The sequence below is a fragment of the Peromyscus leucopus genome, chromosome 8a (genome assembly GCF_004664715.2).
Source record: "Peromyscus leucopus breed LL Stock chromosome 8a, UCI_PerLeu_2.1, whole genome shotgun sequence".
NCBI classification, from domain to species: Eukaryota; Metazoa; Chordata; class Mammalia; order Rodentia; family Cricetidae; genus Peromyscus; species Peromyscus leucopus.
In genome coordinates this window covers 39,822,522-39,848,125 of record NC_051085.1, presented here as the reverse complement: position 1 = coordinate 39,848,125, position 25,604 = coordinate 39,822,522, and the positions used below count along the sequence as shown (strand labels likewise).

The 25,604-nt window shown below is 45.6% G+C and overlaps 1 protein-coding gene across 1 annotated transcript in view; it reads left to right on the top strand.

Annotated features, from left to right (window-relative positions):
* The window catches only part of Arfgef3 (ARFGEF family member 3), a 180,457-nt gene that overhangs the window by 115,046 nt on the left and 39,807 nt on the right, over nt 1–25,604 (top strand). Inside the window, 9 exon segments of the mRNA XM_037200384.1 lie at nt 1,804–1,916; nt 2,856–3,754; nt 13,737–13,903; nt 14,593–14,758; nt 18,649–18,756; nt 19,097–19,312; nt 19,486–19,596; nt 21,890–22,040; nt 24,096–24,413. Of these exon segments, the coding sequence (XP_037056279.1) occupies nt 1,804–1,916; nt 2,856–3,754; nt 13,737–13,903; nt 14,593–14,758; nt 18,649–18,756; nt 19,097–19,312; nt 19,486–19,596; nt 21,890–22,040; nt 24,096–24,413 (2,249 nt within the window).

Genomic DNA, 25,604 nt, shown 5'->3' with positions numbered 1-25,604 from the left:
TACATTACATACGACAATTTCAAACTGATGTCAGCACTTATGAACAGGGAATGGGCCACAGACTCCTTAAGCATAAAGAAAGAACCAGATAACCACTTTTTGTTGTTTCTGGACCTCAGCTTTCTCCCCACACTCAGTGCCTTTGAACCTGTGCACAAGTGTCAGAAGCGTACCAAGAGGAGCATCCTGCAAACAGAACCTGCCCTCCTGGGAGTTAATCATGTGGATCTGCCAGATACCTAAGGAAAGTTTCATGAATTGATGTAGCAACTCCATAATCCTCCGATAACTTTCTGTAGAACTATCCATGTTACCTTGCCTTATTGACCCCATCCCTGCAAAAGAGAATGAATATCTTATTACTTGTAGTTGTATTTTCTGCATTTATTTGAAAAAAAAAAAAAAGGAGAAAAAAAGCATGACTTCCAAAGAAGAATAAGGAGTCTCAACATATCATCCCCATCTCTGCAGCTCTCTCTGAAGGAACTGCAGAACCAAAGAACTGTAAGAAAATCACTGGAAGAACACATCAACCAGGAAATTGGTGGCCCATCGCCTACCAGGGGCTGCTTGACTTACAGTCATTTCACATAGTGTCATCTCCAATGTACTGTCACAGCATGCAGTGACTGGAGCCTCAGAGGACATAAATTAAATCTAGTCAAAAGAGTATTGATGGAATAATGATTTATTCTAAGAAAGAAGGAAAGTGTATCCTTGGCAACAACGTGGATGAATTAGACTGAGAAATAAGCTAGGTACAGGAAGTACCACTTGATCCCATTTATATGTAGATTCTACAAATCCTGAACACAGAAAAGCAGAAAAGAGAATGGTGGTCACTGGGGATGCAGTGATGGAAGGTGGAGAGATGCAGGCTAAGTGACTTAGTGTGAAGAAGGTGTAGAGAGCCATTGTACAGCCTGGTGACTATAGTTATAACAGTGCATTTTATTTTGTAGCTTCCTAGTATTTTGTAGCTTTGGGTTCACTTTATTAAAATGTACATTTAACATCATTAGTCTGAAGTGCAGAAGTTTCTTCAGTACTACCATAATGCCACAAGAAGAAAATACCATGCTACAAAGCCCTCATGCACCGAAGTTTTAAAAATATCGTGTAACATTACCTTCAGGCTAAGACTACAAGGTGTATGTGAAATGAATTTGCTGTTTAACTTGGGTCCTGTATTAGTTACTGCTTGATTGCTGTGATAAAACACCATGACCAGGAAAACTTACAGAAGAAAAAGTTATTCGGACTTAACAGTTTCAGAGGGTAAGAGTCCATCATGGAGGGGATCGGGACAGTAGACAGAAGTCACAGTGTCAGGAAGAGCTGAGAGGTCACAGCTCAGACTGCAGGCAGGAAGGGGCAGGGTACCGGGGATGAGACATCACTTTTGCAACACCCACCTCCAGTGACATACTTCCTCCAGCAAGACCACCCCTTCTAAACCTACCTAAACAGTGCCACCATTTGGAACTAAGAGTCTAAATGCCCAAGACCATGGATAATCTCTCATTCAAACATGACATGACAACCACAGGAATCACCCTGAAAATACCTCATTGCAGATATACGATTGAAAAATGAAAATAAAATCCCAAATCAGAGAGTCTTCTGATTCTAAGCATTTCCAAGAAAAGCTCCTCAATCTAGAAATCATTTCTCCTGACTTATGTCCTTCACTAAAGAAGCGCACATTGTTTATATTCTCTCATGATTTTAAAACTTGGTGTAATTTAGTTTTTGATTTTCATGATACTCACTTTTCCGTTCTTTTTCTCCTTTTTCCTGAAGATACTTGGAAGCCCACAGCGTCTGTATGACTTGGCAGGACCAAGCTCTACTGAGTCAGAACCAAGGAAAAGATCCATTTCCAAAAGAAAGTCTCACTTGGATCTTCTCAAACTGTATGTTCATTTTCCTTTTGGGTCCATTGGCCAACACTCAATATTTACTGAGGGCATGTGGGAACTTAGCTTGGAGTTTTTCCCACCCTGAGCATGTTTGTGTCATTTATTGTCTAGATCCCTTGATGTTATACAAGTTAGACTATCTCTTGAATACTGTGCAGTTGGCCAAGCCAATAACTCATATATATTTGGAGGAATTTCTTGATCTTTCGCGTCTGGGTGCTATTTTCTATCTTGAAGTACCCAACTTCTCTGAACACTTTCCCTCTTAACCCCAAATTCATGAAATTTTTATGAGTCCACATTAAATGAAATGTACATATTTCATTATTTACCCACAAGCCACATAAAACATCTCAATCTATAGTACTCACAACTTGCCAGATTGGCTTAAAACTGAATCTACACAAGAAACATACAAAAATTATGCAATGGAATTATTTAAGGGAAGAACTTTTCAGTTTACAGTATGAGCTGTAGCATTTTATTGTGGTAGCCTCCATAGAAAACTTAATGTTCTATGGTCTGCAATAATCACATTGGCATATACCTGGTAAGAATATGTTTGCATAAAAACGTCTTCATGTCTCTTAGCCACAGCAACTCTCCTATTTGAAGGTCAGAACATAATACGAAAATAAAATTTGCAGTGTCTGTTCTTGAATAAAATGATACATTTCCTTCTGGATTTTCAGTTGTACCCAGTAAAGCTAGTCAACCAAGAGGAGTATGGTCTCAGGTGGGGGATTTTACCTGGAGTTTTTCCCTGCCCGAGCATGTTTGTGTTATGTATTATCTAGACCCTTGATGTTATGCAAGTTAGACTATTTCTTTGCAATACTGTGCAACTGGCCAGGCTGATAATGCTTGTATATTTAGGGGCGTTTCTTGATCTTTCATGCCTGGGTGCCATTTTCTATCTTGAACACTGTTTAGCATCATGGATGGTATGACGGAGGCTTGCGTCAAAGGCGGCATTGAAGCCTGTTACGCTGCTGTGTCCTGCGTCTGCACCTTGCTCGGGGCCCTGGATGAACTGAGCCAGGGGAAGGGCTTGAATGAGAGTCAGGTACAGCTGCTGCTTCTGCGCCTCGAAGAGCTGAGGGATGGGGCTGAGTCAAGCCGCGACTCCATGGAGATCAATGAGGCTGACTTCCGCTGGCAGCGGCGAGTGCTGTCTTCAGAGCACACGCCGTGGGAGTCAGGCCATGAGAGGAGCCCAGACATCAGCATCAGTGTCACCACAGACACTGGCCAGACCACCTTGGAGGGGGAATTGGGTCAGACCACACCTGAGGACCACAAGAACGGGCTCAAGTCGCCAGCCATTCAGGAAAGCAAGGAGACCATGAGCAAAGCGTCAGAACCTGAGGCCATCGACCAGCCCGACGTAGTTCAGAGAAGCCACACAGTCCCTTACCCTGACATCACTAACTTCCTGTCAGTAGACTGCAGGACAAGGTCCTATGGATCCAGGTACAGTGAGAGCAACTTCAGTGTAGATGACCAAGACCTGTCGAGGACAGAATTTGACTCCTGTGATCAGTATTCCATGGCAGCAGAAAAGGACTCCGGCAGGTCCGACGTGTCAGACATTGGGTCGGACAACTGTTCACTGGCTGATGAAGAGCAGACCCCTCGGGACTACATGGGCCATCGGTCCCTGCGAACGGCCGCTCTGTCTCTCAAGCTGCTGAAGAACCAAGAGGCTGACCAGCACAGTGCTCGGCTGTTTGTGCAATCCCTCGAGGGCCTCCTTCCCCGGCTCCTAGCCCTGTCCAGTGTAGAAGAGGTGGACTCTGCCCTGCAGAACTTTGCCTCCACTTTCTGCTCAGGTTTGTAGACTGTCTTTTACTGTATAGGCAACAAGACCATTTAGAGCTTCGTGTCTTCATAGGCAATAATCTTCTTGCTTGTGGTCTTAAAGCAGTGGTTTTCAACCTTCCTGATGCTGGGACCCTTTAATACAGTTCCTCACGTTCTGGTGACCCCCAACCATACAATCATTTTTCTTGCTACTTCATAACTGTGATTTTGCTACTATTATAAATCGTAATGTAAATTATCTGATACGCAACCCCAAAGGGTTCATGACCCACAAGCCGAGAATGTTAGTGAACCCTAGGGTTTCCTCTGTTAAAGAGAGTAAAGGACTACTAGAAGACTTGTGGGTGGAGGTTTATGATGCAGAATAAAGCTCCACAACCTGGACTCTCTCTGACTGGCTGTCCTTGGTACCAAGGGAGATAGTCCATCAGTTATCGGTGGCCCAGAAGAGCTGTGTGTCAGAGCCCAGCACTGTTGCTGCTTGTGGTAATGATTGAGTCTCTGGAAAATGGGAAAGTTATATATACAGGCTTCTGTTGGAATTAATAATTATGCCATGGACCAGGGAGATGAGTTGGTCAGTAAAGACAACCTGAGTCATGAGCCAGATATCTGACTTTGCAATGTTTTTATTGTCACATATTAATTATATGTAGCGATGGGTTTCATTATGACATGGCATTTCCATACATGTGTATAATGTGTTTGTATTATACCCACCCTTTCTTACCCTCTCTTATTTCCTTCCCACTGATCTCCTTCACCCCAATCTTCTCCCACTTTCTTTTTCCTCTTTCTTTCCTCCCTTATTTCTTTCTCATTGGTGGGGGTGGGGTGGGGATGGGTGGGAATGGTAATGACCCAGTGAATTTCCTTACGGTTGTGTATAGGGGAATGGGCGAAGCTTTGTTTACAGGATTATGGGCACCTTACCAATAGCCAGACCACTGAACAAGATTACCCTCTTTCCTGCCACCAGCCATTATATAAACCCTCAGGGAGGGGCGAGACCCCGTGAGCACCTCCCTTTCTATAACAGAACATTGGTAGCTCAGTCTGAGTTCAAGCCGTCAAGAGGTATGTTGTCTTAGGTTTCTACTGTTTTGATAAACTTGACTAAAATCAACCTCAGGAAAAAAAAGATGATTCTACCTCATAGCTACAGTCCTCCATGAAAGGAAGTCAGGGCAGGAACCCAAAGCAGAAACTGGGTCAGAAACCATGGGGGAGTACTACTTCCTGGCTTGCTCCCCATGGTTTTCCCAGACTGCTTTCTTATACAACTCAGGACCATCTGCCGAGGAGTGGTACCGCCCACAGTGGGCAGTGCCTCCCAAATTGATCATTGATCAAGAAAATGCTCTCAGGCTTCCCTCCACGCACCTGACAGAGGCATTTTCTCAGTTGAGGTTCCTCTTCCCAGATAACTCTAGGTCTGTGGAAAGTCGACAAAACCCAGCTGGTATACATGCCAAGCCCGGAAGTCAGAGTTCCATGCCCATCTTCCTTTCTTTCATCTCTTACATTCTTTTTACTCCTTCTTCCTTAGTCCCCTGAACCTTAGAGGGATTGGCACAGATTTCCTGTGTGTGGTTGGGCATTCAACGGTCACTTACTCTCAGCAGTGAGGAGTCTCTGCAGTTATAGCTGGCCACTGTAGAACAAAGTTTCTCTGACCGTAGCTGACAGCAGTACTACCCTGGCTAGGTTTATGTCAGTTTCACACAAGCTAGAGTCATCTGAGAAGAGAGAACTTCAATTGGGAAAAAAAAAAAAAAAAGTCTCCATTAGATCAGCCTGTAGGCAGGCAAGCCTATAGGGCATGTTTTTAATTAGTGATTGATGGGAGATGGCCCAGACCATTTTGGGTGGGGCCATTCCTGTTCTAGTAGTCCTAGGTTCTATAATAAAGCAGGCTGAGCAAGCCATGAGGAGCAAGCAAGTAAGCAGCACCCCTCCATGGCCTCTGCACCAGCTCCTGCCTCCAGGTTCCTGCCCTTCATGAGTTCTAGCCTTGGCTTTCTTCATTGAACTATGACTCGGGATATGTAATCCAAATAAGCCCCCTCCTCTTCAAGTTGCTTCAAGTTTCATCACAGTATCAGAAGAGGAACTAAGATAAGTACTAATCTATGGGCATAAACATAGTTACTTAGAACACAACGTGATGGCACACTGTGCCCGTTTAGTGAAACAACAGCCGTAGCTTCCCCTACTAGAGCTGTTGACTTCCTCAGCCACACACTTTTGATTGGGTTCATGGTGCCGCACGTTAACTCCCCGCTGTGAACAGGTCTCAAGTCCACTCAGGAAGCTGTTGGTTACTGCCATGAGAGACGTACCATTATTGCACCAGCGGTACATCTAACTTGGTTGGTCAGTAGCGTGCCTTGCCGGGTCCACATCCCAGAACGGTGCTGGTGTCACGTCTCCCCAGCAGCCTGAACAGCACCCATGAGGGCAGTTCAGCACCATGAGGCCACCCAGCAGGGAAGAGGCCAGGCTCCAGCTTGATTTCTCGGGGTCCTGAGACCGGTTTCTACAGCGGCTTCAACAATAGGGCCTTACCCTCTAGTTCTAATGAGCAGCTCGCAGTGGGGACACCTGCTCGTATTGTTTGGGAGACCTCTGAGACTTCTTTGGCCAATTGCTCATAGCAAGACAGTCTACCTTCTGCACTGGGATTTTTATTTAATAACAACGGCTTCTGGAAGCTTCTTTTCACACCACAGAAAGGTACCTCTATTCAAACATTTTCTGTTACTGTTTTAATTTTTCTTAAATCATCTTACCAAGTATCATATTTCTTCATGGCTTTTTCATACACTCATATTTTCAGTTGACTTCCCTTCCCCTCCCCCCTCCCCCACTTCCACCCACAGATCTTTATTTATTCGTTTAGACATTAAAAGCTTCAAATCTTTTTTCTGGCCTGCCCTGTCACCTGACCTCTGCTCTCTTAACTAAATGAGTCACTTAGCAGGTCTCGCCTGAGGACGCCTATCCTCAGACTGCTAGTGTGTCCTTGGCATGAACATCTCTAGCTGCAGATGAATAAAGCAATTTCGAGCAAAATTGTTATGGTGTTATGGCGGGAGAGCTTGGAAACACTTGACCACAAGGCTTTTATAAGATGGCACTAGACCTGAGCCGTAACTGCTACAGAAGTTCCTCTCTGACCTTTAACAGAATAAGGTGGCGTCTGGGTTAAGTGGATCCCCAGGACCAAATGAATTCTCCAGCCCTGTCCAGAGATAGACAAGAGGTCAGAGGCACCTACTTCGGAGCGGCTCTTCCTTAGATGAGTGGTTTGGAGTTAGTCTTGGGATTCACTGTGGCTGAATGGAAAGCTGACTGCTAATGATAGGGTATTTATAACTTACCAAATTTCCCAAAAGACAAAGCAGTAAAGTCTAAAGCTCAGCTGTTTAAACAAACAAACAAAAAACTGTTTAAGTTAAAACAATTCTGACTCTCGACCCCCAGCCTGCCTAACTAGCAGGAAATTTAGTCTATGCCTTCCAATTGGTCCCCATTGCAGGGTCAAACCCCAAGTTGGAGCTTATGCAAGATCTGAAAAGGAGGGCCCTCTGACCACCCTCAACTCCAGTGAGCCCTGTTGACCCAGTTCATAGGCTACCTGGGCCTCCATTATTCTTCCTGTGTCCTTCCGGGCCTGGAGCCAGAAGATTCTGGCACAGCTGGGATGCTCTGCACACCTCCATGTGTCTTGGTCCCGCTAACCCTGCAAGTCTTTGCAGAGATCAGGGAGCCACCCGCTGCAGCGCCTCCTAGCTAGGCGACCTCTAGTGTCTCTGGCTTGCTCTCTACTCCCTCCTCTTATCGCCCCTCAGGGAATGAGTTTCAGTCTTTGGAAGAGGTCCTAGCCTTGCAAATGCAAAACCTGAGGGCAAGGACACTGTGGTTTCGACACTATGGTTAGGACACTATGGTTTCAACACACTACCACCACCACCCCAAAAAAATGGTAATCCGAATTTACCTCAATGTCTTTGTGGAACTCAGAAAAGAACATACTGGGAAGAGTTCTAAAGGAAGTAAGTATGTTATGCCTCTGTCAGTTGTATTGTGTGTTTGCAGATAGTATGAAACTCAGTGATTACTGAAGGAGAGGGATTCCTTTTCCTCTCTCCAGTTAAGTCTGAGGCTGGCATCCAGAGCACCTCGGTGTTCCAGGACCTGCGTGTTCTCTGTCGCTCTGCTCTGGTTTGCAGAGACTGACATGCTAAGGTTTCTTCCAACTGAGATGGTTGTCCTGGCCAAGCTGCGTATGCAGCATTCCTGTCCAGCCAGGAGGGGAGAGAGCAGAATAAAAGAGCAAAGGATTCTCATGGAGCTAAGTAATGGCTGCTTTGAAAGAGTGTTCTAGATGTCCCATGTCTAGATGACCCTGTTGCTGAAGACGCTATATAGACTGGTCTCAGGAGCAAAGGGTTCTCATGGAGCTAAGTAATGGCTGCTTTGAAAGAGTGTTCTAGATGTCCCATGTCTAGATGACCCTATTGCTGAAGACACTATATAGACTGGTCTCAGGCCAAGATGGTGACCTCTGAGTGCCACATGTAAGGTAGAGAGCAGTAGAAGAAGGTAGCCAACATTGACTCTGTCCTCCGTGTGCATGCTCACGGTTCACAACCATTTGGGAGATAATGAGCTATATGCATTCTTCTTTTAGGAGTGGATAGCACAAACACACCTGGCAGAACAGCTCACAGTCATCTCATTGCATCAGCTCCTTTACAACTGAAACAGCATACATGGGTCCCAGTCGAGCATTGACTATATAAATAGCAACACAGCCATGCAGTGCTCAGTACAGTCATTAAAAAGAACGAGATAGTACCAAGAGATGTCTACAATATACTGTAGGAAGCATCACCTTGCAGTACAAAGAATGTGGTCTGTCTTATTGGTAACTATATTCCCATGTGCATGAGAAAGAGAGTGCTGCTGCTGGGAGGGGTATCACTGAGCCTTAGAAGAGGAGGATTTATCATTTTTAATTTCTTATAGTCTATAAAACTATTAAGTGTTTTAAACCAGGTATTTAATACTGATTTTTAATGGAAATGTTGCACTATCTCATGGAAAGGACTTCTGGAATTCTATCGTGATGATTTTTTTTAAAGATTTATTTAGATTTATTTATTTATTATGTATACAGAAGAGGGTGCCAGATCTCATTACAGATGGTTGTGAGCCACCGTGTGGTTGCTGGGAATTGAACTCGGGACCTCTGGAAGAGCAGTCAGTGTTCTTAACCACTGAGCCATCTCTCCAGCCCCATATCACGATGATTTTATATTTAATCGTTTACTGGTAACCAGTCAAGCAGGTGGTCCATGGCCCTAATCCTGACAGTAAAAAACATCTTCATTACAGATGGCAGGATGGACGATAGTTATTGAAACCTGGACAATACAAGCACGGTGGCTAGTATATGCAAACGGTCGTACGTCCCTTAGTTTATCACTGCAAAAGAGGTAATACAGCAACAAGGCCAATCAGAAAACTGCATAGGACCTGCCACCCAGTAGGGAGGCTGTGTGCAGTACAGTCGGCTCACGTTAGCAGCATGGCACCGTGCAGAATGCTGGTTCCATCTGTGTAACTTGAGGCAAATCGATCAATGTCGCACACGCACTTTCCTCGTTGAAAAAGATTGAGCATAGTCAAAAGAAACAACTTATGAGAAGGAATTGATAATACCCAACAGAAGTATTTCATGAAGTCCAGCCAGTGTGTCGTTTTCTTTGTGACTGATGTCACCAGAGAATACAGCTGGTATAGCTGGAAAGTAGTTTTTTTCCTTAAGTGGATAGAATAGTCTTCATTTTGTCTTATACTCAGATGCATCAGCTGTTTGTGATTGCAGAAATGAACCTGCACACAGGTGACAGACCACTGCTGGCAACCACTACTAAGTTCAGCAAATTGTTTCAGACATAAGCAGATCTATCAGCAGCGTCCTCGGGCTTTTTGTTACATCTCTGCCAATGGCATGGCTTCCAGAGCAGCAGATTCACATTCAGCATCTTGAGCATGTGCTCAGTTTTCCAGAACGTATTCCCAGCCAAGTTCGTAACTGGTGTAAAACAGCTGTCGTATGCTGATGTCTAAGGTCAAGCCACTTACAGATTATCCCCACTCCCCACCCCCGGACATAAACTTGAATGTCCCTTTTCATTTTATCAGTTAAATGGCAAAATTCTGAATGCCACTTTCTGCTTCATTACGGGAAGAAATGGATTTTAGGGACCCTCTCTCTTTCAGAGAATTGCAGTCAAACCTTCAGACACTTCAAGAGTGCTGGGGGTTCCTGTGGGTCATCAGGGCTGAGCAGCCTTGTGCATATCCTCACCGAGAATGCACTATTCAGACCTCTCTTTCAGACCTGACTTTCAGTTTTTAATTCACCTCTGGGCTGGGGAGGTGACTTGCAGAATAAGAGTACTTGCTGTGAAAGAATGAGGACCCGAGTTCAAATCCTCAGCATTGGTGTAAAAAAGCTGCCTGTGGCCGCCTGTGTGCCTGTAACCCCAGTGGTGGGAGAAGGTATGAAAACAGAAGGGGCATTGGGGCTTACCAAACATCATGACACCTGATGTCTTCCTCTCTTTTCTCTCTCTCTCTCTCTCTCTCTCTCTCTCTCTCTCTCTCTTTCACACATACACACACACGTATGTGCACTCATGCACATGCATTTATACATACATACATACATACATACACTTGTAGACTCATGTGATGTAATAAAGTGTGTGGTAGACTGTGTGTGTGTGTGTGTGTGTAACAATAATAATTAAAGAAGAAGAGGTCATAAATTTGAGGACTTGGGGGAGGACACAGCAGAAATAAAATAATGTTACAGCTCCTGTGTTCACAATCACAAAGTGCTCTCAGAGTTGTCTGGAAGGGCTGAGTGTTCTGACCACACCCCACAACACCCCGCACAGCAAACAGACTGCTCCCTTGCTGTGGGTGGTCTAAGTAGGATCTACTGAGATGACATGCACACTTACAGAAGCTGTTGATGTTCCAGTCCGTTCCACCCTTGAGAGCATTTTCAGGTCCCTATCTGGCACATTTGTAAACTTCACAGTTATGAACAAACATTGTAATTGCAGATTTGCATTTCTCAGTTATTGTGAAAAAAAACTTTCTATTTCAAACGAGAGACATCTTTGAAGAAGGGGTCCTCTCAGACATGATTGGAAGAGTACATGGGCTTGAGTAGTTGGCATGTGCCTATTTAGGATGGACTGTTTCCTCCACATCTAGGAACCGAGTCTCTGAATGCTTGCAGAAGTGAATGCAATTAACATTGTACAAGCTGCAGATGAGGTGATGTCACCCGCGGGGCTCTCTGGATGCTGAGATGCAGCAGCACTCTAGCAGACTGAGCTGCCCTTAGAGCATGTGTGGATGGACTTCTTTGCTTGGTGGCTTTCTCACTTAACCTGAGAACAGCCAAGGAGCCATGCAAATGAAAATCCTACTAAGTATGAAATATCATTTTATAGAGGGTTTTAGAGAAAAATATGTGGGAACAAGACAATGACAAGTTTGTGGTCATGACATCCTTTTCTCCTCATTTTTTAAAAACTGGCTTATTGACACAAATTCATCCATCATAGTTTACCCTTTAACATGTATTCCTGAAGTGTATTTGGTATGTGGATGTGAGTGTTCATATGTCTGTGGGTGCATATATATATGTGAGGATGTTTGTACACATGTGTGCAGAGGCCTAAGGTTGACACAGAGTGTCTTCTTCAATCACTCTCTACCTTATACACCAAAGCATGGCCTCTCGCTGAGCCCAGATCTGGCTGGTTTGGCTAGTATGACTAACCAGCTTGCCCCAGAATTCCCCGTCTCCACCTCTCCCGTGCTGGGACTATACACAGGCTGCCAAGCCCACCTGGCTTTCTGAGTGAGTGCTGGGGACCTGAACCCTGGTCCTCAGGTGTGTGCAGCAAGTGCTTTACCCAATGAGCAGTCTCTCCAGACCTTACAAGGTTTTCGATATAGTATGTTGTTATTTGTTTTTTAACAAACATATGCCATTAACATTGGTATTTTAATCATTTTAAGGGTACAAGTCAGTATCACAAATTATAGTCACAGTATTGTATAATCATCGGCACCATTTCTAGAACTTTTCATCATCCTAATTAGATATCATTCCTCCTCCAATCCCAGTTAATCTACCACCTCTGTGAATTTATCCATTCTAGGGAGTACATATAAGCAGACTATATAACTTAGTATTTTCATCTAGCTTATTATACTTACCAGAATGTTCTCAAGGTTCATCTGTGTTAGAGCACTGAGTGATATTCCATTTGATATATTCCCAATTGATGACCCTCATGTCCCTTGCTAGACACATGGTTTTTTTTTCCTCTTTCAGCTGTTGTGAATAATCCTGCAATTAGCATTGATACATTCAGCTCTTCAGAGCATAGAATGCAGGGTAGGATGGCTAATTCTTACAGTCATTTTGTGGTTAGCTCTTTAGTTTGTTTATATTTGTTTTTAGGTTGGTTGGTTGGTTGGTTGGTTGGTTGGTTGGTTGGTTGGTTGAGATAACATCTCACTGTATAGCCCTGGCTGGCCTGGAACATTCTGGCCTTGAATGAACTCACAGAGATCCTCCTGCTTCTGCCTCCTGAGTGCTGAGATTAAAGGTGTATATCGCCATGCCCAGTTTGTCTTTAGATTTTTGAGAAACCATATTGACTTTGACTTTATTCTTTAAATATGAGCTTTATAGCCCAAGTTCACTTCAGATTCACTGTGAAACCCAGGCTGACCTAGGCTTCCTTGCCTAGCCACCTGAGTGCTGAGACACACACATGTGGCACCACACGTGGCTCCATACATTCATGTTTTTGTGTTAAGTGCTGCCTTGGGCACCTTAGATGAATGACTACAGTTGGTTCTCATAATAGCCATGTGAATTCCCATTCATCCATCACATGACTTATAAGAACCTGCTCTGTGAACAGCACTATTGTAGGCGAAAGATCCCCTAATGAACAGAACTAATAGCCACACCTTCTCTCAGCTCTTGCACTAGAGTGCTGAGAGAAGACAGTAAACAAACGTGTAGCTTGGCACAGTGGCCGTTGCCTGTAATCTCAGTGCCTGGGAGGCTGAGGCAGGAGGATCAAATATGACACCAGCCTGAGCAGCATAATGAGCCCTGTTTCCAAAGTCTATAGAGATTGCTTCTCTAAAGCATCGATCTGGCATGTGTGAGACCCTAGCTTCAGTCCCTAGCACACCACCTACGTGCGTACACACACACACACACACACACACACACACACACACACACACACACCCCTACCCCTACCCCTATGTAAACTATCTATTAATATAATGCTAAGCAGAATAAATGGCATTAAAACAGTACGAAGTATGGGAGAGAAAGCAGTTACTGTGCCTTGGAAGGAAGCCATGGACTTGAAAGGTCTCTGAGAAGCTGACTTTGAGACCTGAAAGAATCAAAAGAGGAACTCATCAGAGGTCTGGGAGACCATCCTAGGGAGGGGCAAAGATGGCACACGGGCCTGGAGGCAGATGTAGGTGAGAGGAGGAAGAAATAGCAAGCAGATTGAGAGCTGACGGAGACGGGGATGCGGTTGGCTGGTACTATGTTGTCATGGAAAGCAGCTAGAAAGTTTGAGACATAAAAAAGTGATAGAGGGTTGAAAGGGCTTCACCCAAGCCATTGCTGCTGATTGACAGCTCAAGATCCAGTTGTAAGCAGATTGACTCCAGAATACATTCCCTGCCTCATACACTGTAGTGTGCTTCTGGTCTGTGAGCATCCTGGCTGGTATTGAACTCTATCGAACAGTGTTCTGCACAATGGAGTTTCTGTTGCTGGAATCATCAGACTCTTCAGGTCCTGGCACACTGGAGCAGCCTCACGGGTGTCTCCATTCCTTCCTGTAGGCATGATGCACTCTCCTGGCTTTGATGGAGGCAGCAGCCTGAGCTTCCAGATGCTGATGAATGCAGACAGCTTGTACACCGCGGCACACTATGCCCTCCTGCTCAACCTCAAGCTCTCCCACGGCGACTATTACCGGAAGCGGCCAACCCTGGCACCGGGCATGATGGTGAGCGTAAGCTCTGGCATGGGCTTCCCCCAGGATGAGCTGCCGCTGTGCAGCGGAGTGTCAGGTCTGGAGGGAGAAACAGGCCAGTGTGTTCCGTGCCCCGTTGCTCTGCAATACCCATGCCTGTGCAGGTCTGGAGGGTGGAGAGCATAGCTGTGAAATTTGCCCAGTGATCACTCGTGGCTCTAATATGAGGATGGGGTTGACTATCCTTTGGTCGGCTCCCTTGGTTGAAGAAGCCACTCCCTTAATGTCAGTTTATGAGTCTAAATCATGGATCAGTAGAATGAAATCACTCATCACTTCCTTCTTGAATAACGTGTTACCTCCCAAGGTTAACTGATGACTGTATGAGAGTGTAGGTCAAGTCTCAGTTGGGTACATACCCTCCTTCTAGAGCTTATTCTATCCCTGCTGCTGTTGGGACAGCAAGAAGAAGAAACTGTGGAAAATAGCCATGCAGGCGATAACGAGAATGTAAAATGCAGCATCCTGGTCCTTCTGCAAGCTGTCGGTCAGATGATGTCACAAATAAGACAACTGTGTGAAGCGGGGGCTTCTGCACCCCAGCTTTTCTCCCTGTCACTCCTACCCGCAATGAAAAGCTCTGGTTCAGTGAGAGGGGGCCGTTTGGGAACCTGTTCATTCACGGGGCTGTGCATTTCGTCCCTTCCCTGGCCTCTCTGCAGAAAGAGTTCATGAAACAGGTGCAGACCAGCGGCGTGCTGATGGTCTTCTCCCAGGCCTGGATTGAGGAGCTGTACCACCAGGTGCTCGACAGAAACATGCTGGGTGAAGCTGGCTACTGGGGCAGCCCTGAGGACAACAGCCTTCCCCTCATCACCATGCTCACTGGTCAGTGGCTCGTGCCAAGGTCATGGGGTGCTCAGGAGTGGGGAAGCTGATGTTCTGGGGCCTTTTAGAAATGCCATGATGCATGAACAGGCTTTGGGGGACAGTTGCAGGATAGCGCCATGAAAGCGCCTCGCAAGCATTTGCTCTCCTTCTGTCGTGGGCACAGAACACCCTCAGCTGTTGAAGTAATGCTGTGGGCCCATTGATGGACTTGTGTTTTCTGGACACGGGCCCAGAGTTATTCCTGGAAGCTCTCACGTGCTAATTGAGACCCCACATCATTCAGTCCTCCTGGGATCTGGCTACTTGGAATACGAAGCAATTGATTTTATACTTGGCCTCATTCCCATTTCCTGTCAGCCTTCCTTTCCCGGCTGTCCCAGAATATAAATGAATGGCAAACATTGGCTTTCCCAGCATCCTTGTCTCCCATGTCAAAAACCTTAATATCCTCTTTAACTACTAGAAATTTCAAGTGAACATGTTGAGAATAGTATGTTTAGTATCTAGGGGTGGGGTGATTGGGGCAAGAGCAGATATTTATAGTTTTTTCATGGCTTACCAACCATGTTCAAAGTCTTGATATGTTCATCAGAAGCCCTGATACCTTAATCCTTCAAGCCTTTTTGTTTTTCAACTGGTTCTGTGTCCCCAGATTGACTTCTAATCTGAATTGTCCTCTCATGGGACATAGAAGGACATGGTCCTCCACAAGATGTCTTTGTGTCGTGTCTCCTGTCTCTCAAAGCTGTTTACTATAGAGGGTCGGAGCTGGATAAAGCTGGATAGCGTAGCTGGGAGGTTGGGTCTATTGATTAGAAGTACGCCATGGTGTCCATGGATGACACTGAGACCTTTATAAAGGTGACAATGTAGACAGCTGGCAGGCGAAAAACAACAATGAGGAATTTGGAGGGGATGTGCTATTTAGTTAGGGACCAGGTAGAGTGGTAGCAATGAGGGCCCTCCCTGGACAGCAGAGTCTGGCACTTTCTTGAATCTGGGATCTTTCTTCTAGAATCAAGATGGAACTGATAAAATCAAATCTAGATCCCACCTCTTGAGGATTGGCATCATGAGACAAGTGACCACCTTGTACTTTTCACGGTTCTATTTGTACCACTTGAAAAATAATCAATCATGGGATCTGGAGAGAAGGCTCAACCATCTCAAGGACCCATGTTTGATCCCTAGCACCTACATAAGCATCTATAACTCTGGCACTGGGGAGGTGGATACAGCGGATCCCTGGCATTTGCTGGCAGCCAGTCTAGCTGAATAGGAGAGCTCTAGTTTCAGTGGGAGATTGTCTCAAAAAATAAAATAAAGAGGAACCGAGGAAGACAGCTGACATCAATTTCTCACCTCTACACATATGTGCATACACACACATAGGCACACATGAACACGTATACAAACATACACTAAACAATCATTCCTATTTGTAAAAGACATTCATTTAATTTACTATAAGCAATGTTTGGTTTCCATCTGTTTCCACAAACTCCCTTCATTAGGGTAGAGAGTGTTGCCTGGAGTGTGTAAGCACCTTAGAATTCAGCTGAGAATCTTAAATACCAGGTTTCTGCCAAATGCAATGTCTATGAATCTCTTACCCAAAGTTTAATAAAAAGAGTCATTCAATAGATATGAAAGGAATAACAGAGTATTATTACTAATTACTGTTAATCAGCTGTAATGTAAGAATAAGCTCAATCGCTCTGTCCATAGGAAAGTTATTTAGTTCTAGGATAATGATAGCAATATGTAGCCTCTTCAAAACAATTCAACAAAAATAAGGTCCTGTGAGGGCTGGAGCAATGGCTCAGCAGTTAAGAGTACTTATTGCTCTTACAAGGATCCAGGTTCTGTTCCCAGAACCCACATGGCAACTCACAATGCCTTTTTGTGCGGCACCAGGCATGGCATGCACTTGGTCCATATCTATACATGCAGGCTAAACACTGATAACAAATGAAAATAATCAATAGTCCATGAAACTTTATAGCAAATTTCAGGTGTGAACCAACAGGTGAGGGTGTGGGAACTTTCTGGCCCTCCCATTGTATACCAGGAAAGACATGACCAACAGTCTCACCATCAGCCATTCCTGGTAACAAGCCAAACCATTCATAGAAATGGAAAACTTTATACTTAAATAAATTTCAAGTTGCTGAGTTCATTCATCATGTACCCAGTACATGGGAGCTATTATAACCTGTATAAAATGATCATTTCTGGTAATGTCATTAGGCATTGATTGAAAGCCAAATTGATTCCAGAAAACTGGCCTATTTCTATAGTAGCAGCCATATAAATTTCTACCTTTCATGACTGTCTTAGGTTTTTCTATTGCTGTAAAGAGACACCATGATCAGAGCAGCTCTTATAAAGAAAAACATTTAATTGGGGCTGGCTTATAGTTTCAGAGGTTTAGTCCATTATCATCATGGTGAGAAGCATGGCAGCATGCAGGCAGACATGGTGCTGGAGAAGGACCTAAGAATTCTACATCTTGATCCACAGGCAACAGGAAGCAAATTGTCCCACACTGGGCATAGCTTGAGTATATAAGACCTCAAAGCCCATTGCCACAGGGACACACTTCCTCCAGCAAGGCCACACCTCCTAATAGTGTCACTCCCTGTGGGGGCCATTTTCGTTTGAAAAAAATCACAATGACCTTCTGATGTGTTGCCTAGAAGGCTTCGTGACATTTTGTAAGAATCCCATATAAAATGAAACTTTTTAACACTATGCATTGACATCATTTCTTACTCATGTAAAGGTGAAGTTCCAAATTGAAAAGAAATTTATCCAATTTCTCCTTTCCCATACACTCCACTATGTTTCATTTGACTGTATCAGTTGTATCAAAATTCATGTGTGGTATCCAATGACCAGCTCCTTTTATAGTGAGGGAATTGGCTCAGTACCTATTTCAGGCCTAAAAGGCCTCTTCATTCAGAGATAAGCAGAAACCCAGATTTTCAACCCCAGACCAGTCCCTTCCTGCCAGAATATGAAGGAGTTTGTGGAACTATTTTTGTAGGTGGGAATTTATTCTTACAAAAATTTGAAGGAGTTAGTTTTAGAACCCATGTTGAACTGGGGAATGGTGTTGTAGAGAGGCCTAGTGTGCAATCAGAAAACACAAATACTGAATCCAATTCTGTCCTTTGCTAGCTTCATTGACTTTGGAAATCTACCTACTTTACAGTTGGCTCTTAGTCCAAATACCCAGAAATGATACCTTCTCCTGCTCCCAATTCTTAAGTTCCTTACATGTAAAATGGAAAAACGAACAGCCCTCACTTCCTGGTTTGAGTGGTTGGGCACAATCTGATGAAAAATATATTAACTGAAACAGTTTGAAAATTGTAAAGTATTATCATCAGTATATTTCAAATTAGAATGGAAAGTACCTGACCAAAAAGGCTGATTCTACTTAGTTCTAGCGAAACAGCTCTGGAAGAGAAAGACTGACCTGGCATGGTTGTATATTCTTCTTAGTCTAGCACTTGAGAAGCGGTACTCTATGCATAGGATTATTGATAAAGCCATGATTTTGAGTAAGAGGACAATCCAAAGATGAAAAACAGTGAATACTTTATGACAATGGCAGAGGCAGAGTTTGGCCTTTTTTTTTTTTTTTCCAAACATAAAGCATACAACAGCATGCAAAAGAATGCTTTGACAATGAAAGAAAACAGACTGAAGGAATAAAGCAACATTTATAATGTTCTCAGGAAAGTGGTTCTATAACTCATATAACAGATCCAATGGATTTTTTCTTATAAAGATAGGAGTAGTATGGTGGCCATTGGTTGTTTTTGATTGGCCTGCCGAAAGGGGAGACTTGGGGATGACTTTCCCCTTTGAATTGGCAGATATTGATGGCTTAGAGAGCAGTGCCATTGGTGGCCAGCTGATGGCATCCGCTTCCATGGAGTCGCCTTTCACCCAGAGCAGGAGGATTGATGACTCCACGGTGGCAGGTAAGACCATCGTCTACCTTGCGTTTAACATAAACACACATGACACGTGTTACCAGAAATCAAACTGTTACATGGCGGCTTAAATAAATGATGACTTTGTCTTGCGGGGGAAGGTGGCTAATGAAAATTGCCCAGCTGAGGTAGTGACGTGTCTCATTCATTATTCATTGACCACTGTGTGAAACCTGAACCAACACACTCTAATACATTATATTTCCTGTTGTAGAATCACATGCAAGTCAAAAATGCCCATCTGAGGCCTGGAGCACCCCAGATCCTTTGTCATTCTTTTCGTCTCTAGAAAGTGACCTGGGTCACCCCCCACCCCCTCCTCTTACAGGTGTGGCCTTTGCGCGTTATATCTTGGTTGGCTGCTGGAAGAACCTGATTGATACGCTGTCAACCCCCTTGACGGGTCGAATGGCAGGAAGCTCCAAGGGGCTGGCCTTCATCCTAGGAGCTGAGGGCATCAAAGAGCAGAACCAGAAGGAACGGGATGCCATCTGCATGAGCCTCGACGGGCTTCGGAAAGCCGCACGGCTGAGCTGTGCACTAGGTACCTGTGTGTGTGTGGCGGGGGCTGGTGGGTGGGGGTGAAATCCCTGAGCCTTGGCCTGAGGGAAGGTCCCTGCAGAATGCATTGGGAAAGTCAGCATGTAGGAAGGGTTCTTCCGGTACGTATCTGCAGAACACACTCAGTTAAGGGATAGCTGTTTGTCTCTTCTGAAGGGGTCGCTGCTAATTGCGCTTCAGCTCTTGCCCAGATGGCAGCCGCCTCCTGTGTTCAGGAAGAGAAAGAAGAGAGGGAAGCCCAGGAGCCCGGTGATGCCATAGCACAAGGTAACAACAGCCTCAGGCAGGATCTTCCCGGTGCCTTCGTTGCGCTGCGCACACATCCACCTAGACCACTGGAGACTGGTCCCCATTCTATGTGTGATGCCCAGGAGGTGATCGTCACTCGTCAGGAGCCCCACTGGGCCACAGGCTTGAGTCTGTGTAGGGTGAGGGAACCTCCCTAGTGCCGACAGTGTCTCTTTCTCAACAAGAAAGTCATACTGGCTGCTAGTGACAGAGGAAAGTAGGGTTGTCTGCTAGCAAGAGTGCCGGGGGCCCACCTGGCTGAGCTGCCTCCTGGGTCATCACCAGGCTCCTAGTGCACACGGGAGACCCCTCAGATTACAGCAGGGATGACAGATTGACCATTGTTCTGAGGGTGAAAATCAAACAGAATCCATAAAAGGGGGTCCAGAGACACTTCACACGGGAAAACCTGAGCTTTGCGGACACAGGGAAGGGCCAGTGAAGCTGATGAGCTTCCAGACACAAGGAAAAGAAAATGTCTTTCCTAATGGCTGTGGAAGATACAAGGCAGGCAGCAGGCTGAAGGAAAAAACACAAGCATGATCTAAGTGATGCTGATGCCATCCGTGGATACATAAAAGATCTAGTCACAGAAGTGATTTTTTAGCAGAAACAAGCCATTTAGGTCACTGTTCCACAAACGTGAGTAATGTTTAGAAACCTGTTAACAAGCAATGCAGTTCCTGTAGCTCTGAGGAAAGGAGGAAGAAGGAATCAAAGTTTACTGAAGTATTGTGTATCTGTCAATCACACAACGATCTTCACATTCAGCCACTGTGGTAGTGTACATCTGTGTGCCAGAACTCAAGCGTTTGAGGCAAGAGGATCACAAATTTGAGGCCAGTTTCAGCTACATGACAAGAACTTATTTCAAAAATATAAATTCCGGGGTCTGGAGAGATGGCTCAGCCGTTAAAAGTGCCGATCACAAGGACAAGAATTCTCAGATCTGAGCACCCCCATTACCAGCCAGGCACAATACAAAGAACTTCAACTTATTCTAATTCTAGAACTGGAGAGATGACTCATGTAAGCACTGCTGCTTCAGAGACTGATTATTTCCGCACCCACATGGGCTCACACCCCTTATGTCCCTCCCCTTCACTCTAGGGCATACATACCTACAGGCAAAACACCCATACACATAAAATAAGTCTTTGTAAATGTTTAATTCTTACATATACAATTCCTAAAGCACAACATATTTACAAAGCTAAAAATGTTATGATAAGAAAATATGAGGGGTTGGAGAAATGGCTCAGAGGATAAGAGCATCTGACTGCTCCTCCAGAGGTCCTGAGTTCAATTCCCAGCAACCACATGGTGGCTCACAACCATCTGTAATGAGATCTGGTGCCCTCTTCTGGCCTGCAGTCATACATGCTGTATACATAATAAATAAATAAATCTTAAAAAAAAAAGAAAGAAAATATGAAATAAAATCGGTTTCATGTTAATGAGACCAATAGTGTTTTCCTCAAAATAGCCTCCTCCTTGTAACATGAAAATGGCCGAGTCCCTTGAAGATAGTTTTCTCTGCTCTTTAGTTCTGGACTATCACTTGGTTTATCCCACCAGATCTGGTGACTGGACAGCTTTCTTTAAGGATGGCACTACCACTTGGCCTTCTCATTTAGCATAACTGGCATGCTAAGCCAATGTTTACATCCTTCCTCAGTTATGGCCACTCCATTATATTTCACGGAAGCATTATTTATAACTCACGGATACAAGTGTGAGCTCGGGGTGAAATGACATCATGATTTTCACTTGAAAAGAAGTCCTGCTTGTGCTCCAGATGCACAGACATGGCTTTTGAGATGACCATCGTAAGAAAGGCATAAAGAATACTAAACACGCTCAGAGAGACTTGCGGACTGCCGAGAATTCCTGGATATTATGAATTCGAGCGCATCCGGGAGGATGAGGGTCTAGACACAGATGTATAGCTGGAGTTGGCACATGAAACCCTCCCACACTGCTGTGTCTCCCCCAGGCCCGTGGGTGTGCTGGGAGGAACGGGGCCTCGCTCAGGATCCCTCTGACGTGAGAGCCACAGAGCAGGGGTCGCCTGTGAATGGGGACTTGTCCACCCAGTAGTTTGCATGTGAACCATGGGCACCTGCTGAACGGCAACGCTCACAGCCAGCGAAGTGCCTTGCTCCCCTTTGCCCTCGCATGACGACACGCCCTTTCATTCCCATCCTGCCCTCCCCCCTGTCCGTCTCCCTGGCTCGGCTGCTGTTTTCATTCATGTCTCTCTGGCACACAGTGAAGCTGAAGGTGGAGCAGAAACTGGAGCAGATGGGGAAGGTGCAGGGGGTGTGGCTGCACACGGCCCACGTCTTGTGCATGGACGCCATCCTCAGCGTAGGCCTGGAGATGGGAAGCCACAACCCGGACTGCTGGCCACACGTGTTCAGGTGCATGATGGGAGTCCCCGCCCCTGACAGCACAGACCCTGCCTTGGGAAGCCTGGGGTGGTAGAGAGGGTGTGGACTCCAGGGGCTGCCAGCCTCTCAGTAGAATATGGGCATCCACCGTTCAGACACACTCCAAGTGGGCCACAGGAGGACAGGAGATAAGGACCCGCTGGATGTATGTGTATTTGGAGAACAGGATGGCAGAACTGGATTCAGGGAATTGTGATTTTTCTGTTGGCACTGCTGTGGGAGGCAGATGTATTATTATATTACACCAAGGAAGAAAAAGCTGGATTCTTAAGTGATGGATGAAAGACAGCCATGCATTTTAAATGACTGAATCTAAAATGTGCTCAGGTGTCAATAATCCAACTATTGTGTGTTCATTAATGTCCTCCTATGTGAAAAAAAAAAAACCTTGGATAACACATATCATTCTATACAATACCTCATTAAAGACATCTAGTTTAACTAGACATGAAGAAATAAGAACAAAATAGCACATCTCTGCGAAAGACCACTAAAAAGATTGACTCTAAGTCTTGTGGCTCTGAAGTGAAGAGTCTCCCAGTGAGCACCTATAAAATAAAAAGCAAGATGACAACTCCAAACTCCACCTTATAAGTCCAAGATAAGAAGCATGTCTCCCCAGACATCGGCACTAGGGCAAAGGAAGGGCACAGAAGCCCTGCTCAGCTGTGCTCAGCTGGGCCTTCACCAGGCATCACCTGAGGCATCACACCAAAGTGCCTTGTGAGCAGATTGGCCATGGGAGGAGGGCGGTTGGAGGCCAGCAAGATCTGAGTTCAGTCTCATGTCACCAAAGCTAATGAAGCCACAAGCGCTGGCTGAGTTCCTAAGAGAAGCACGTGCAGCTTATTCAAGGGTTGTACAACCAACTTGAGAAGAGCGTGGGCAAGGACCAGGATGAAGCAGCCTGGAGCACATAGGGGTCTGATAGAGAAGTGGGTGCCCAGATAGTCTGCATTGGCCTTACAAGGGGTCAAAGGGGGGAGACTCGGGTGATGCTTGAGCAATGTACGTGAGTTCAACAAATCCCAGATCACAGAACACCAGAGTGGTTTACCCAGAATGCCCCTGGGCAACAACTAGATTCTCTGGGATGAAGGATGTCTTGGAAAGCATCTTAATCCCAAATTCAGTTAGTCACAGGCACGGTGGGCTGGCAGCTGCACGTGTCTATTCCGTTGCTGCCATGCCCAGGGATGCCCCCTCAGCCTCAGTCCGCACTTGGATGTGAGATATATGGAGCCAGCAGCTTCAGACACGTCATAGCTGGGTAGAGCTCTGCTGTGTCAAGAGAGCCTGTCCTTCATGAGCATGCTGGCTCTGGGGTCCCGTCATAAGGAAGTGCTTCTCAGCTCCTAGTCAGAACATAGTACAGAGAGAAAGAGGGGATTCCTCAGGGGAACTTCTCAAATAAACAGTCTAGGAAAACAGTAAGCTAGATAACACAGAAGCCGTGAACAGGGTTCCGTTGCCTATCTTTTCCCCAGGAGAGTGATGGGTGAGAGAATCTGAGGAATCCCTCACCCATGCCAAGATTGGTCCAACTCAAAACAAATTTTGTGTCTCTAAGTAGCAACATACATGCGAAGTGAGTCCACTAGAGTCTGTCAAAGGGTATCAAGGATTTATTAAGATATAAAATGGGGAGAAATACACTCTTGGATACAGAACAAAGTGAACAGCCGTCGTCATCCTCCAATCTGCCTGGGGGTGAATGGAATCAGCTAACTGATCTCCAAATACCCCAAGAGAGCGAGAGCCCACGACCCCTCCTCAGTTTTAAGCACTCACGTACCCAGAAAAACCGTACCTCTATCGGACGGATACCGCCAGGTCATTGGCAGGGTGAATTCTCACAACACATACATAATAAGGAAACGGCAGTGCCAAATATGGTAAGAGAAACAGAGAAAAACGAGGTTTGTTCCAGGGTTAGCTGGATTTCCTTTTCTCTCACCATGGGATGGATAGAGCAGGCAGTGCTGGGGTACAGCGCTCACTTCCTGTTTGTCTGGCTCTTTCTAGGGTATGTGAGTATGTGGGCACATTGGAGCACACCCACTTCAGCGACGGTACCTCCCAGCCCCCTCTGACCATCCGTCAGCCACAGAAGACATCCGGGAGCTCTGGCCTCCTTGGGGACCTTGAGTGTGAGGACTCATCTCAGGAGCAGACCCTGGAACAGGGCCCCTCCCTGAGCGCAGCCCCTGTGGTCCAGCCACGCTCCATCCAGGAGCTGGTTCGGGAATGTAGCCGGGGCCGGACCTCAGACTTCCGGGGAGGCAGTCTGAGTGGGAACAGTGCCGCCAAGGTGGTACTCTGCCTTTCCACCCAGGCCGACAGGTATGCAAGGCCAGCTCACCACACAAGGATGCTTAGCTGGGGATTGCCTATTGGCTATGCTGATAGTCATTTGTCTGGTCTCAAAATCAGCTGGGAACAACTTGTTGTATTAGCCAGAATCTGAAAAACACTTTCCTTTGAGCGCGTGCGTGCGTGCGTGCGTGCGTGCGTGCGTGTGTGTGTGTGTGTGTGTGTGTGTGTACACGTGTATACGTGTGTACATGTATACATGTGTACATATGTACATGTCTATGCACCGTCCACCTTTTTTCTCATTTATTTATTTGTTTATGTATTTTGGAGGTAGGGTTTCTTATGGCCTCTGGAGTCTATCAAGTAGGCTAGGAGGTTGACCAGCAGGCCCTAGTTGTGTCTGCCTCCTCCACTCTGGGATTGCTTACAAGTGTGAGCCGCTCCACTCGGCTCTTATGTGGGTTCTAGGGGTTGAACTTGGGTCCTCAGGCTTGCAAAGGCAGCCATTTTGATCAACTGAGCTCTCTCCCAGCCCTCATTCTGTCTTTGGAAAGCATCATCCTCCCTCCTACCACACACCATCCTTTCAATGAACCGTCCTCAATGCCTGAATTCCAGGTCTGCAGTGGACTGTCTGCAATTAAGTCTCTGGTTTTATTATCATGTCTGGCAACTCCCTGGACCCTGACTTCCTCACTGGTTAAAAAAAAAAAAAGTCCTTTTGAAAAGTGATTCTCATGGGATAGTTACAGTTACAAGGTTGAATTGAATTAAATAATACATTGTACAGCACCTAGAACATGGCTTGGAAAACAGTAAAGATTCAATGTTTTGGTGATTCTTGATACAAAATCCCATACCATGGGTGCTGGAGATGGCTCCATGGACAAAGGGTTTATTGCACAAGGGTGAGAACCAGAGTTCAGATCCCCAGGACTCTCATAAAAAGCCAGGCGGGCCTGGTAGCACCCTGGAATCCTAACACTTGGGAGGTAAGGACAGGATCCCTAGGTCAAGTTAGTGACCTAGGCTGGCAGAAATCGGCAAGCCCTGGGTTCAGTAAGAGAACCTGCAGCAACAGATGTAGGGCATGGGAAAGATGAAGGAAGATGCTCGTTGTCAACTTCAGGTTTGCACACACGTGTGCACACATGGACCTAAACACATGTGAACATGCATGCTCATGTACACACACACACACACAAAAGAAAGAAAGAA